We start from the raw sequence: 14,341 nt of genomic DNA on the forward strand, positions 1-14,341 counted from the left end.
AGGCTGGAGAGGGGCTGAATGGGCCTCCTCCTGTTCCTGTGTAACAGGCTGGAGAGGGGCTGAATGGTCCTGTTCCTGTGTAACAGGCTGGAAAGGGGCTGAATGGTCCATTTCCTGTTCCAGTGTAACAGGCTGGAGAGCGGCTGAATGGGCCTCCTCCTGTTCCTGTGTAACAGGCTGGTATGGGGCTGAATGGGGCCTCCTCCTGTTCCTGTGTAACAGGCTGGAGAGGGGCTGAATGGTCCTGTTCCAGTGTAACAGGCTGGAGAGGGGCTGAATGGTCCTGTTCTTGTGTAACAGCCTGGAGAGGGGCTGAATGGGCTTCCTCCTGTTCCTGTGTAACAGGCTGGAGAGGGGCTGAATGGGGCCTTCTCCTGTTCCTGTGTAACAGACTGGAGTGGGGCTGAATGGGCCTCCTGTTCCTGTGTAACAGGCTGGAGAGGGGCTGAATGGGCCTCCTGTTCCTGTGTAACAGGCTGGAGAGGGGCTGAATGGTCCTGTTCCTGTGTAACAGGCTGGAGAGGGGCTGAATGGGGCCTCCTCCTCCATCAGTTCTCCCCGCCCACAGCTCATCTCCCGCTGAAGCCCTCGTCCACGATTGTGTCGCTTCCAGTATCGAACCCAAATCCAAAGCCCCCAGAGATACTCCCTCATATTACACCCACTCTAAACCTCAGCTCATTCAAAACAATACTACCCCCTCCCTATCTCTGTAACCTCCTCCAGCCCCCTACACCCCCTCCCTATCTCTGTACCCTCCTCCAGCCCCTACACCCCCCTCCCTATCTCTGTAACCTCCTCCAGCCCCCTACACCCCCTCCCTATCTCTGTACCCTCCTCCAGCCCCTACACCCCCTCCCTATCTCTGTAACCTCCTCCAGCCCCTACACCCCTCCCTATCTCTGTAACCTCCTCCAGCCCCTACACCCCCTCCCTATCTCTGTAACCTCCTCCAGCCCCTACACCCCCTCCCTATCTCTGTAACTTCCTCCAGCCCCTACACCCCCTCCCTATCTCTGTAACCCCCTCCAGCCCCTACACCCCCCTCCCTATCTCTGTAACCTCCTCCAGCCCCTACACCCCCTCCGTATCTCTGTAACCTCCAGCCCCGACACCCCCTCCCTATCTCTGTAACCTCCTCCAGCCCCTACACCCCCCTCCCTATCTCTGTAACCTCCTCCAGCCGCTACAACCCCCTCCCTATCTCTGTAACCTCCTCCAGCCCCCTACACCCCCTCCCTATCTCTGTAACCTCCTCCAGCCCCCCACCCCCTCCCTTTCTCTGTAACCTCCTCCAGCCCCTACACCCCCTCCCTATCTCTGTAACCTCCTCCAGCCCCTACACCCCCTCCCTATCTCTGTAACCTCCTCCAGCCCCTACACCCCCTCCCTATCTCTGTAACCTCCTCCAGCCCCTACACCCCCTCCCTATCTCTGTAACCTCCTCCAGCCCCTACACCCCCTCCCTATCTCTGTAACCTCCTCCAACCCCTACACCCCCTCCCTATCTCTGTAACCCCCTCCAGCCCCTACACCCCCTCCCTATCTCTGTAACCTCCTCCAGCCCCTACACTCCCTCCCTATCTCTGTAACCTCCTCCAGCCCCTACACCCCCTCCCTATCTCTGTAACCTCCTCCAGCTCCCTACACCCCCCTCCCTATCTCTGTAACCTCCTCCAGCCCCTACACCCCCTCCCTATCTCTGTAACCCCCTCCAGCCCCTACATCCCCTCCGTGAAGCAGCTAGGTGCGATATAAATGCAGGTGGTTGTTGTTTGGTAATGGATTCCCCATCCTCTCGGAGAAACCCATTGAACCTCTCAAACGATTCAATCTGAATCAGTCTGACTCAGCTTCATCGTCGAACACCTTCATTACAAACATGAACAGCACAGGAACAGGCCATTCGGCCCCTCTGCCATATTCCACATTCTCCCCCCCACTCCCTGTGGGAGCGAGTCCCACATTCTCCCCCACTCCCCGTGGGAGTGAGTCCCACATTCTCCCCACTCCCTGTGGGAGCGAGTCCCACATTCTCCCCCCACTCCCCGTGGGAGCGAGTCCCACATTCTCCCCCACTCCCTGTGGGAGCGAGTCCCACATTCTCCCCACTCCCTGTGGGAGCGAGTCCCACATTCTCCTCCACTCCCCGTGGGAGCAAGTCCCACATTCTCCCCCACTCCCCGTGGAGCGAGTCCCACATTCTCCCCACTCCCCGTGGGAGCGAGTTCCACATTCTCCCCCACTCCCCGTGGGAGCGAGTCCCACATTCTCCCCCACTCCCTGTGGGAGCGAGTCCCACATTCTCCCCACTCCCTGTGGGAGCGAGTCCCACATTCTCCCCACTCCCTGTGGGAGCGAGTCCCACATTCTCCCCCACTCCCTGTGGGAGCGAGTCCCACATTCTCCTCCACTCCCCGTGGGAGCGAGTCCCACATTCTCCCCCACTCCCCGTGGAGCGAGTCCCACATTCTGCCCCACTCCCCGTGGGAGCGAGTCCCACATTCTCCCCCACTCCCCGTGGAGCGAGTCCCACATTCTGCCCCACTCCCCGTGGGAGAGAGTCCCACATTCTCCCCCACTCCCCGTGGGAGCGAGTCCCACATTCTCCCCACTCCCTGTGGGAGCGAGACCCACATTCTCCCGGGGCTTCGGAATGAGTGGGAATACTGTCTTCCCGAGCAGTTTGCGAGAGCAGCTGTCTTAAATCTGGAGGTAATCACCTTAAACATCCGGGGAGCGCGGGGCTCCGTTCCCACGTCAACCACGTAGATCCGTGACGAGATCAGGGAGGGCAGGATCAGACGGTTGCGTTCCTTGGAAGCGTCTCCATGGCAACTGCTACAGGCGTTCCACCCGGAATGATGGAGCTCGTCGTTCAGGTTGGGCATTGGCAGGCGGTGGATAACCTTCGGGAAGCAGGGGACAGGTCAAAGGTCAGTCGTAGCGTCAGATTCTCAATTCCTCGTCCTCCAGTTCAAACCTCCGCCCCAGTGTAACCCCCACCCCACGCCGTCTGCACTCCTCCCAATTCATGGGCGTCACACTACGTCGCTCAGTCCCGCTCTCCTGTGCCCTCTCTCTCTCCTCTCGCTCGTTCGCGCTCTCTCTCCTCTCCCGTTCATTCGCTCTCTCTCTCGCTCTCTCCCGCTGGTTCGCGCTCTCTCTCCTCTCCCGCTCGTTCGCTCTCTCTCTCGCTCTCTCCCGCTCGTTCGCTCTCTCTCTCGCTCTCTCCCGCTCGTTCGCTCTCTCTCTCTCGCTCTCTCCCGCTCGTTCGCTCTCCCGCTCTCTCTCGCTCTCTCCCGCTCGTTCGCTCTCTCTCTCGCTCTCTCCCGTTCGTTCGCTCTCTCTCGCTCTCTCCCGCTCGTTCGCTCTCTCTCTCCTCTCCCGCTCGTTCGCTCTCTGTCGCTCTCTCCCGCTCGTTCGCTCTCTCTCCGTCTCTCCCGCTTGATCGTGCTCCCTCGCTCGCTCCCGCTCGTTCGCTCTCTCTCTCCTCTCCCACTCGTTCGCTCTCTCTCGCTCTCTCCCGCTCGTTCGCACTCTCTCGCTCTCTCCCGCTCGTTCGCTCTCTATCGCTCTCTCCCGCTCGTTCGCTCTCTGTCGCTCTCTCCCGCTCGTTCGCTCTCTCGCGCTCGTTCGCTCTCTCTCACTCTCTCCCGCTCGTTTGCGCTCTCCCGCTCGTTCGCTCTCTCTCACTCTCTCCCACTCGTTCGCTCTCTCCCGCTCTTTCGCTCTCTCTCGCTCTCTCCAGCTCATTCGCTCTCTCTCGCTCTCTCCCGATCGTTCGCTCTCTCCCGCTCGTTCGCTCTATATCTCTCTTCTCCCGCTCGTTCGCTCTCTCTCACTCTCTCCCAATCTACCTAGTGGAGTGGTGCAGCGACAACAATCTCTCCCTCAATGCCAGCAAAACTAAAGAGCTGGTCATCGACTTCAGGAAGCGAAGTACTGTGCACACCCCTGTCAGCATCAACGGAGCCGAGGTAGAGATGGTTAGCAGTTTCAAATTCCTAGGGTTACACATCACCAACAATCTGTCCTGGTCCACTCACGTCGACGCTATCACCAAGAAAGCACAACAGCGCCTTTACTTCCTCAGGAAACTAAGGAAATTCGGCATGTCCACATCAACCCTTACCAACTTTTACAGATGCACTATAGAAAGCATCCTATCGGGCTGCATCACAGCCTGGGTATGGCAACTGCTCGGCCCAGGACCGCAAGGAACTTCAGAGAGTCGTGAATACCGCCCAGTCCATCACACGAACCTGCCTCCCATCCATTGATTCCATCTACACCTCCCGCTGCCGGGGGAAAGCGGGCAGCATAATCAAGGATCCCTCCCACCCGGCTTACTCACTTTTCCAACTTCTTCTATCAGGCAGGAGATTCAGAAGTCTGAGAACACGCACGCGCAGACTCAAAAACAGCTTCTTCCCCACTGTTACCAGACTCCTAAAGGACCCTCTTATTGACTGACCTCATTAACACTACACCCTGTATGCTTCACCCAATGCCAATGCTTATGTAGTTACATTGTATATATTGTGTTTCCCTATTATGCATTCTCATGTATTTTCTTGAATTCTGTTTAATTCCCTTTTCTTCCCATGTACTGAATGATCTGTTGAGCTGCTCGCAGAAAAATACTTTTCACTGTACCTCGGTACACGTGACAATAAACAAATCCAATCCAATCCAATCCAATCGTTCGCTCTCTCTCGCTCTCTCCCGCTCGTTCGCGCTCTATCGCTCTCTCCCGCTCGCTCCCTCTCTCTCGCTCTCTCCCGCTCGTTCGCTCTCTCTCTCTCTCTCCCGCACGTTCGCTCTCTCCCGCTCATTCGCTCTCTATCGCTCTCTCCCGCTCGTTCGCTCTCTATCGCTCTCACCCGCTCGTTCGCTCTCCTCCTGCTCGTTCGCTCTCACTCGCTGTCTCCCGCTCGTTCGCTCTCTCCCGCTCGTTCGCTCTCTCTCACTCTCTCCCGCTCGTTCGCGCTCTCCCGCTCGTTCGCTCTCTCTCACTCTCTCCCGCTCGTTCGCTCTCTCTCACTCTCTCCCGCACGTTCGCTCTCTCTCACTCTCTCCCGCTCGTTCGCTCTCTCTCACTCTCTCCCGCTCATTCGCGCTCTCCCGCTCGTTCGCTCTCTCTCACTCTCTCCCGCTCGTTCGCTCTCTCCCGCTCTTTCGCTCTCTCTCGCTCGTTCGCTCTCTCCCGCTCGTTCGCTCTCTCTCGCTCTCTCCCGCTCGTTCGCGCTCTCTCACTCTCTCCCGCTCGTTCGCTCTCTCTCACTCTCTCCCGCTCGTTCGCTCTCTCTCACTCTCTCCCGCTCGTTCGCTCTCTCACTCTCTCCCGCTTGTTCGCGCTCTCCCGCTCGTTATCTCACTCTCACTCTCTCCCGCTCGTTCGCGCTCTCTCGCTCTCTCTCGCTCTCTCCCTCTCTCCCGCTCGTTCGCTCTCTCCCGCTCGTTCGCTCTCTCTCCCTCTCCCTTGCTGTCTCCCGCTCTCTCGCTCTCTCTCTCGCTCTCTCCCGCTCGTTCGCTCTCTCTCCCTCTCTCCCGCTCGTTCGCTCTCTCTCGCTCTCTCCCGCTCGTTCGCTCTCTCTCCCTCTCTCCCGCTCGTTCGCTCTCTCTCGCTCTCTCCCGCTCGTTCGCTCTCTCTCGCTCTCTCCCGCTCGTTCCCTCTCTCTCCCTCGCTCCCGCTCATTCGCTCCCTCTCCTTCTCTCGCGCTCGTTCTCTCTCTCCCGCTCGTTCTCTCTCTCTCGCTGTCTCCCACTCTCTCTCTCGCTCTCTCCCGCTCGTTCGCTCTCTCTCCCTCTCTCGCGCTCGTTTGCTCTCTCTCGCTCTCTCCCGCTCGTTCACTCTCTCCCGCTCGTTCGCTCTCTCTCGCGCTCTCTCCCGCTCGTTCGCTCTCTCCCGCTCGTTTGCTCTCTCTCGCTCTCTCCCGCTCGTTCGCTCTCTCCTGCTCGTTCGCTCTCTCTCGCTCTCTCCCGCTCGTTCGCTCTCTCTCGCTCTTTCCCGATCGTTCGCTCTCTCTCTCTCTCTCCCGCTCGTTCGCTCTCTCTCGCTCTCTCCCGCTCGTTCGCTCTCTCCCACTCTTCTCTCCCGCTCGTTCTCTCTCTCTTACTCTCTCCCGCTCGTTATCTCTCTCTCACTCTCTCCCGCTCGTTCACTCTCTCTTACTCTCTCCAGCTCGTTCTCTCTCTCTTACTCTCTCTCGCTCGTTCTCTCCCGCTTACTCTCTCTCGCTCGTTCTCTCTCTCTTACTCTCTTGCTCGTTTTCTCTCTCTCTTACTCTGCCCTGCTCGTTCGTTCTCTCTTTCTTTCTCACTCTCTCGCTCTCCCACTTTCTCACTCCCCCATTCTCTCACACCCTCACTCTCTCTTGATATTATGCTCTCCTGCTCCCTCTCACTCTCTCACTCTCTCTCTCTCATTCTCTCTCTCTCTCTCTCTTTCTCACTCTCTCTGTCTCCCTCCTCTGAGAGTTGGGGGTAGGGTGCACTTTCGGAGGGTCAGTGCAGACTCAATGGGCCGAATGGCCTCCTTCTGGACTGGAGAGATATAGACTACAGCACGGGGTTAGATACAGAGTAAAGCTCCCTCTACACTGTCCCCATCAAACACTCCCAGGACAGGTACAGCACGGGGTTAGATACAGAGTAAAGCTCCCTCTACACTGTCCCCATCAAACACTCCAGGGACAGGTACAGCACGGGGTTAGATACAGAGTAAAGCTCCCTCTACACTGTCCCCATCAAACTCTCCCAGGACAGGTACAGCACGGGGTTAGATACAGAGTAAAGCTCCCTCTACACTGTCCCCATCAAACACTCCCAGGACAGGTACAGCACGGGGTTAGATAGAGAGTAAAGCTCCCTCTACACTGTCCACATCAAACACTCCCAGGACAGGTACAGCACGGGGTTAGATACAGAGTAAAGCTCCCTCTACACTGTCCCCATCAAACATTCCCAGGACAGGTACAGCACGGGGTTAGATACAGAGTAAAGCTCCCTCTACACTGTCCCCATCAAACACTCCCAGGACAGGTACAGCACGGGGTTAGATACAGAGTAAAGCTCCCTCTACACTGTCCCCATCAAACACTCCCAGGACAGGTACAGCACGGGGTTAGATACAGAGTAAAGCTCCCTCTACGCTGTCCCCATCAAACACTCCCAGGACAGGTACAGCACGGGGTTAGATACAGAGTAAAGCTCCCTCTACACTGTCCCCATCAAACACTCCCAGGACAGGTACAGCACGGGGTTAGATACAGAGTTAAGCTCCCTCTACACTGTCCACATCAAACACTCCCAGGACAGGTGCAGCACGGGGTTAGATACAGAGTAAAGCTCCCTCTACACTGTCCCCATCAAACACTCCCAGGACAGGTACAGCACGGGGTTAGATACAGAGTAAAGCTCCCTCTACGCTGTCCCCATCAAACACTCCCAGGACAGGTACAGCACGGGGTTACAGAGTAAAGCTCCCTCTACACTGTCCCCATTAAACACTCCCAGGACAGGGACAGCACGGGGTTAGATACAGAGTAAAGCTCCCTCTACACTGTCCCCATCAAACACTCCCAGGAGAGGCACGACACGCAGTAAGAGTCCTTCCTGTTCACGGTTTTCATTTTTGATCCATGGATGGCTAATGGACATGTGTCTTTAAGCCAAGGAACAGAATTCAGCCAGCAGAGGGGTGAACACTCTGCTTGTCTGTCTTGGTTCAAACCAGAGCTACAGACTTGTTGGCACCAGAGGGTTTGTTTGATCAGCTGGTGGCAAAGGAACGGGCCCAAGAGGCTGTGCTCTGCCCGGTAACGGAACCTATCCGTTGGCTAATGGTAAAATTCTTGGTAGTGTGGATGAGCAGAGGGATCTCGGTGTCCATGTACATAGATCCCTGAAAGTTGCCACCCAGGTTGATAGGGTTGTGAAGAAGGCCTATGGTGTGTTGGCCTTTATTGGTAGAGGGATTGAGTTCCGGAGCCATGAGGTCATGTTGCAGCTTGTACAAAACTCTAGGTATGGCCGCATTTGGAGTATTGCGTACAGTTCTGGTCGCCTCATTATAGGAAGGACGTGGAAGCTTTGGAACGGGTGCAGAGGAGATTTACCAGGATGTTGCCTGGTATGGAGGGAAAATCTTATGAGGAATGGCTGATGGACTTGAGGTTGTTTTCGTTAGAGAGAAGAATGTTAAGAGGTGACTTAATAGAGGCATACAAAATGATCAGAGGGTTAGATAGGGTGGACAGTGAGAGCCTTCTCCCGCGGATGGAGGTGGCTAGCACGAGGGGACATAGCCTTAAATTGAGGGGTAATAGATATAGGACAGAGGTCAGAGGTGAGTTTTTTACGCAAAGAGTGGTGAGGCCGTGGAATGCCCTACCTGCAACAGTAGTGAACTCGCCAACATTGAGGGCATTTAAAAGTTTATTGGATAAGCATATGGATGATAAGGGCATAGTGTAGGTTAGATGGCCTTTAGATTTTTTCCATGTCGGTGCAACATTGAGGGCCGAAGGGCCTGTCCTGCGCTGTATCGTTCTATGTTCTATGATGTTCCCAATGGTGGGGGTTGCCCAGAACCAGGGGGTCAGAGTCTGAGGATACGGGGTAGACCATTTAGGACGGAGATGAGGAGAAATTTCTTCACCCAGAGAGTGGGCGGCCTGTGGAATTCGTCACCACAGGAAGTAGTTGAGGCCAAAACATTGATGTTTTCAAGAAGCAGTTCGATAAGCACTTGGGGGCGAAGAGGAATCAAAGGATATGAAGTGTAACAATGGCCGTGAAACCATTGTTCGATAGTTGTAAAAACCCATCTGGTTCAATAATGTCCTTTAGGGAAGGAAATATGCCGTCCTTACCTGGTCTGGCCTACATGTGACTCCAGACTGACAGCCCAGTCCATCACACAAACCCACCTCCCATCCATTGACTCCGTCCACACCTCCCGCTGCCGGGGGAAAGCAGGGCAGCATAATCAAAGACCCCTCCCACCCGGCTTACTCACTCTTCCAACTTCTTCCATCGGGCAGGAGATACAGAAGTCTGAGAACGCGCACGAACAGACTCAAAAACAGCTTCTTCCCCACCGTCACCAGACTTCGAAACGACCCTCTTATGGACTGACCTCATTAACACTACACCCCTGTATGCTTCACCCGATGCCAGTGCTTCTGTAGTTACATTGTGTATCTTGTGTTGCCCTATTATGTATTTTCTTTTATTCCCTTTTCTTCTCATCTACTGAATGATCTGTTGAGCTGCTCGCAGAAAAATACTTTCCACTGTCCCTCGGTACACGTGACAATAAACAAATCCTAATCCAAATGTGGTTGGCTCTTAAATGCCCCTCCAGGGCAATTAGGAATGGGCATTAAATGTTGGCACAGCCAGCGACGCACATGTCCCGTGAACGAATTTTTAAAAATACTTTAACTTGACTGGTTTTGAAATGACTACCTGCTTCCACGTTCCCTCTGCTCCTGAACCTCATTTAGAATTCTGCGCTTTATCCCATATTGCTCAAACCTTGTAGGCCGGGGCCCAGCTCGCAGCCTGGAAAAACGGCCAATCAGCCCGCGCACTTTCGAGGAAGAAGTCCGGAGTGATCCTCGCCCGTTTTCCAGTGGGCGTGGGCGCTAACGTCCCCAAAAGGGAGAATCCCGGCCTACCTCCTGCCAAAGGCTGGCAAATCTCGGGAATTCGCTACCCCAGAGGGTGGTGGACGCTGGGACAGGGCGTAAATGTACGGAGGAGTCGGACAGATTTTTAACTGGTAAGGGGTTGAAGGGTGGTGGAGAACGGGCAGGACGGGGGCGTTGGGGCCCAGGGATGGGATCAGCCCTGGGGGGTCTTAAGCCCTGGAGGCTAAATTGCCGACTCCCGCTCCTGGCAGCGGATGCGCTGGCTGGTTTCGCAATCCAGCTCTCGGCCTGGGTCATTGTCGGTCGCAGGCCAGGAACGTGATAGAATGGCGGGGCCGACACGCCGGGCCGAACGGCCTCATTCTGCATCCTAAAAAACGTACGAACCTATTAACCAGCGGCCCGGTGGCCGTGGATCGTGTGACAGAATTGGACCGTGGGCGGGCGTGTCCCCATGGCAACCGGGGTCGTCACCATAGCGACCAGGCGGGACCAGCTGACTGTGATCCCTTTGTTCGGAACCCTGCACCTCAGGTCTCAGCTTCCCTGATCGGTTTACAAAGGCGGCCAAGGCAATCCCCAGTTTCTGCCGTATTAGGTGACAATCGTTGTTACTCAGCCAGAAGTCGGCCCAAACAATGAACCTCCGGAGCTTAGTCCCGACGGGATTACACTGTGCTGTTTAATAACACGTCCCTTCACGCTTCCCACTCCTGAGGCCATTTTGCCCCCCTCTCTGACGATTTAATAAGGACACGGATTCTCCCATCCTGAGGCTTAAGTGCGTTGACGTCGCCGTGAAAGCCGTCGCCTTTCCCGTCAACGCCGCCTCAGGATCAGCAATTGTGACCCCCCCCCCCCCCCCCGACGGGGGGGGGGCCAGCACGCCGCTCCCCAGCGTCAGACGGGCGGCGCGGATCTGCGCATGCGCGGTGGGACCGGCGCCACGGCGGTGGCTCCCCACTCCGCGCCGGCCCCGACGCAACAGGGCGCAGGGACGCCAGGGGCCCGACGGGGGAACCAAAGAGGCCCCCCGCCCCCGAGGAGCCGGCCCGCCGATCGGTAGGCCCCGATCGCGGGGCCAGGCCGCACTGGAGACCACCACCCGCACCCCCCACCCTCCCCCCCTCCCCATCAGGCCGCCCCCCCGGATGCGCCCACGCCGACGTCCGAGACCTCCGAGATCTGCATCTCGGAGTTGGATGATAGAGAAATACAGCACAGAACAGGCCCTTCGGCCCACGATGTTGTGCCGAACTTTTGTCCTAGGATAATCATAGAATTTTGGACACTAAGGGGCAATTTAGCACGGCCAATCCACCCAACCTGCACATCTATGGACACTAAGGGCCAATTTAGCACGGCCAATCCACCTAACCTGCACATCTTTGGACACTAAGGGGCAATTTAGCACGGCCAATCCACCCAACCTGCACATCTATGGACACTAAGGGGCAATTTAGCACGGCCAATCCACCCAACCTGCACATCTTTGGACACTAAGGGGCAATTTAGCACGGCCAATCCACCCAACCTGCACATCTTTGGACTGTGGGAGGAAACTGGGGACACAGCGCCGGGCTCCCCCCGCCCTCCGCACACTCCGGGATTCTTCCCCCCCCCCCACCAATGAGGAACAGATTTCCTCTCAGGGCGACACCATTCCAAAGAGGACAATCGAATCGCGCCCTCCAGTCCCCCCACCCCCCCCCCCCCGCATCCGCCCTCGCCATCGCAAGCCCAGTGTGTGTGTGTGGCCTCGGGCGTCACGGTAACCGCGGGATGCCCCTGCGGCGGACGCTCCGTCCGGCTCCTGAGCCGGAGCAGTCGACGTACCTGGGAGTAGGTGGGCGACTGGGGGTGTACGTCGACCGTGGCCAGGTAGTCGGGCTTCTCGATCGCGGTGTTCCTGTAGATGCAGGGCACGTAGACAATTTCCTCGCCGGGGCCTCATTTGGGGGAGTGAGAGAGTGGAGGGGTGGAGGGGGGAAGGGGAGGGAAGGGAGGGGAGGGCAAAGCAATAAATTAATAATCAGTTAACCCTTCCCGACCATCGCGACCAACGCCGAATCTAGTTCCACCCCGAGATCGGTTCAGAAGAACAATGGGAAATAGGGGCAGGAGAGGAGCATTCGGCCCATCAATCTCGTTCCTGGCCCCCTCCCCCTCCCCCGCCGTGTCCCTGGATCCATTCATCTCAGTCTTGCTCCTGCTCCACAATACGGCCCACCTCTCGGGTAGAGAGCACCCAGAATTCACGTCACCAACCGAGATTGACACCGGGTTTTCAATTTGGAAACCATTCGGCCCCGCGGCTCCTGTGCTGGGGTTGCTCTCGGAGGGTCAGTGCTGAGGGAGTACCGCACTGTCAGTGGGTCAGTACTGAGGGAGCGCCACACTGTCAGTGGGTCAGTACTGAGGGAGCACCGCACTGTGGGAGGGTCAGTACTGAGGGAGTGCCGCACTGTCAGAGGGTCAGTACTGAGGGAGGGCCGCACTGTCAGAGGGTCAGTACTGAGGGAGTGCCGCACTGTGGGAGGGTCAGTACTGAGGGAGCGCCGCACTGTGGGAGGGTCAGTACTGAGGGAGTGCTGCACTGTCAGAGGGTCAGTACTGAGGGAGTGCCGCACTGTCAGAGGGTCAGTACTGAGGGAGGGCCGCACTGTCAGAGGGTCAGTACTGAGGGAGTGCTGCACTGTCAGAGGGTCAGTACTGAGGGAGCGCCGCACTGTGGGAGGGTCAGTACTGAGGGAGCGCCGCACTGTGGGAGGGTCAGTACTGAAGGAGTGCCGCACTGTCAGAGGGTCAGTACTGAGGGAGCGCTGCACTGTGGGAGGGTCAGTACTGAGGGAGTGCCGCACTGTCAGAGGGTCAGTACTGAGGGAGCGCCGCACTGTCAGAGGGTCAGTACTGAGGGAGTGCCGCACTGTGGGAGGGTCAGTACTGAGGGAGTGCCGCACTGTCAGAGGGTCAGTACTGAGGGAGCGCCGCACTGTGGGAGGGTCAGTACTGAGGGAGCGCCGCACTGTGGGAGGGTCAGTACTGAGGGAGTGCCGCACTGTCAGAGGGTCAGTACTGAGGGAGCCGCACTGTCGGAGGGTCAGTACTGAGGGAGTGCCGCACTGTGGGAGGGTCAGTACTGAGGGAGTGCCGCACTGTTGGAGGGTCAGTACTGAGGGAGTGCCGCACTGTGGGAGGGTCAGTACTGAGGGAGCCGCACTGTCAGAGGGTCAGTACTGAGGGAGCGCCGCACTGTCAGAGGGTCAGTACTGAAGGAGCGCTGCACTGTGGGAGGGTCAGTACTGAGGGAGTGCCACACTGTCAGAGGGTCAGTACTGAGGGAGTGCCGCACTGTCAGAGGGTCAGTACTGAGGGAGCGCCGCACTGTCAGAGGGTCAGTACTGAGGGAGTGCCGCACTGTCAGAGGGTCAGTACTGAGGGAGCGCCGCACTGTCAGAGGGTCAGTACTGAGGGAGCGCTGCACTGTGGGAGGGTCAGTACTGAGGGAGTGCCGCACTGTCAGAGGGTCAGTACTGAGAGAGTGCCGCACTGTGGGAGGGTCAGTACTGAGGGAGTGCCGCACTGTCAGAGGGTCAGTACTGAGGGAGCGCTGCACTGTGGGAGGGTCAGTACTGAGGGAGTGCCGCACTGTCAGAGGGTCAGTACTGAGGGAGCGCCGCACTGTCAGAGGGTCAGTACTGAGGGAGTGCCGCACTGTCAGAGGGTCAGTACTGAGGGAGTGCCGCACTGTCAGAGGGTCAGTACTGAGGGAGTGCCGCACTGTGGGAGGGTCAGTACTGAGGGAGCGCCGCACTGTCAGAGGGTCAGTACTGAGGGATCGCCGCACTGTGGGAGGGTCAGTACTGAGGGAGCGCCCCACTGTCAGAGGGTCAGTACTGAGGGAGTGCCGCACTGTGGGAGGGTCAGTACTGAGGGAGTGCCGCACTGTCGGAGAGTCAGGAAGCACGGTGGTTGGTGAGGGGAACGGCGGGGTCTCCCCAGTATCCTCGGTCCCGATATACATCCCACAACGAACATCACGATGAGGAAACAGCGGATCCGGGTCAGTGTCACCTCTCTCTGAGTGGGATCTTGCTGTGTGCTGATTGGCAAACGCGTTCCCTGCATTACAAGTCCTCCAAACCCCTTGACTGGCTGTGGAATATTTCGGGACATCCTGATGACATCAATGGCCGCGGGAAAAATGCATCATTTGCGAGCAAATATAAAATCGGCCTACCTTTCATCGCCTCCTGTGGCGTCCTGTATCCGGGTCCACAAGCTCCACACTTGGCTGCAGAGTAAACACGGGAGGTTAGGATGGTTGCTCCAGCCCTATTTGCCCCTTTGAGCCGGACGTCTCGCCCGAGCTGTTCTCCGAGAGGCAAGTTAGGAGCTGACCACATTGCTCTGCGTGCGTCTGGTGAGGGGGGTGGGGGATTTGATTACCGTAAGTTGCTACTGACCATAGACGACGTTCAAAGACACTCCAGTCCTTGGAGTGAGTTGAAAGGATTTAGTCAGTGACGACAACTGGATAACTGGCAGCATAGTAGCATAGTGGTTAGCATCAATGCTTCACAGCTCCAGGGTCCCAGGTTCGGTTCCCGGCTGGGTCACTGTCTGTGCGGAGTCTGCACGTCCTCCCCCTGTGTGCGTGGGTTTCCTCCGGGTGCTCC

At 57.4% G+C, this 14,341-nt stretch overlaps 1 protein-coding gene across 1 annotated transcript in view; it reads right to left on the minus strand.

The window, feature by feature from the left end:
- selenbp1 (selenium binding protein 1) overlaps positions 1 to 14,341 on the minus strand; it is a 44,821-nt gene that overhangs the window by 26,676 nt on the left and 3,804 nt on the right. The window contains exons 2-4 of the mRNA XM_038787248.1: positions 13,903 to 13,956; positions 11,499 to 11,611; positions 2,724 to 2,909 (exon numbers count right to left, since the gene is read on the minus strand). Of these exons, the coding sequence (XP_038643176.1) occupies positions 2,724 to 2,909; positions 11,499 to 11,611; positions 13,903 to 13,956 (353 nt within the window). The remainder of the gene's footprint in view (positions 1 to 2,723; positions 2,910 to 11,498; positions 11,612 to 13,902; positions 13,957 to 14,341) is intronic.

This window comes from Scyliorhinus canicula, chromosome 30 (genome assembly GCF_902713615.1).
Source record: "Scyliorhinus canicula chromosome 30, sScyCan1.1, whole genome shotgun sequence".
NCBI lineage: Eukaryota > Metazoa > Chordata > Chondrichthyes > Carcharhiniformes > Scyliorhinidae > Scyliorhinus > Scyliorhinus canicula.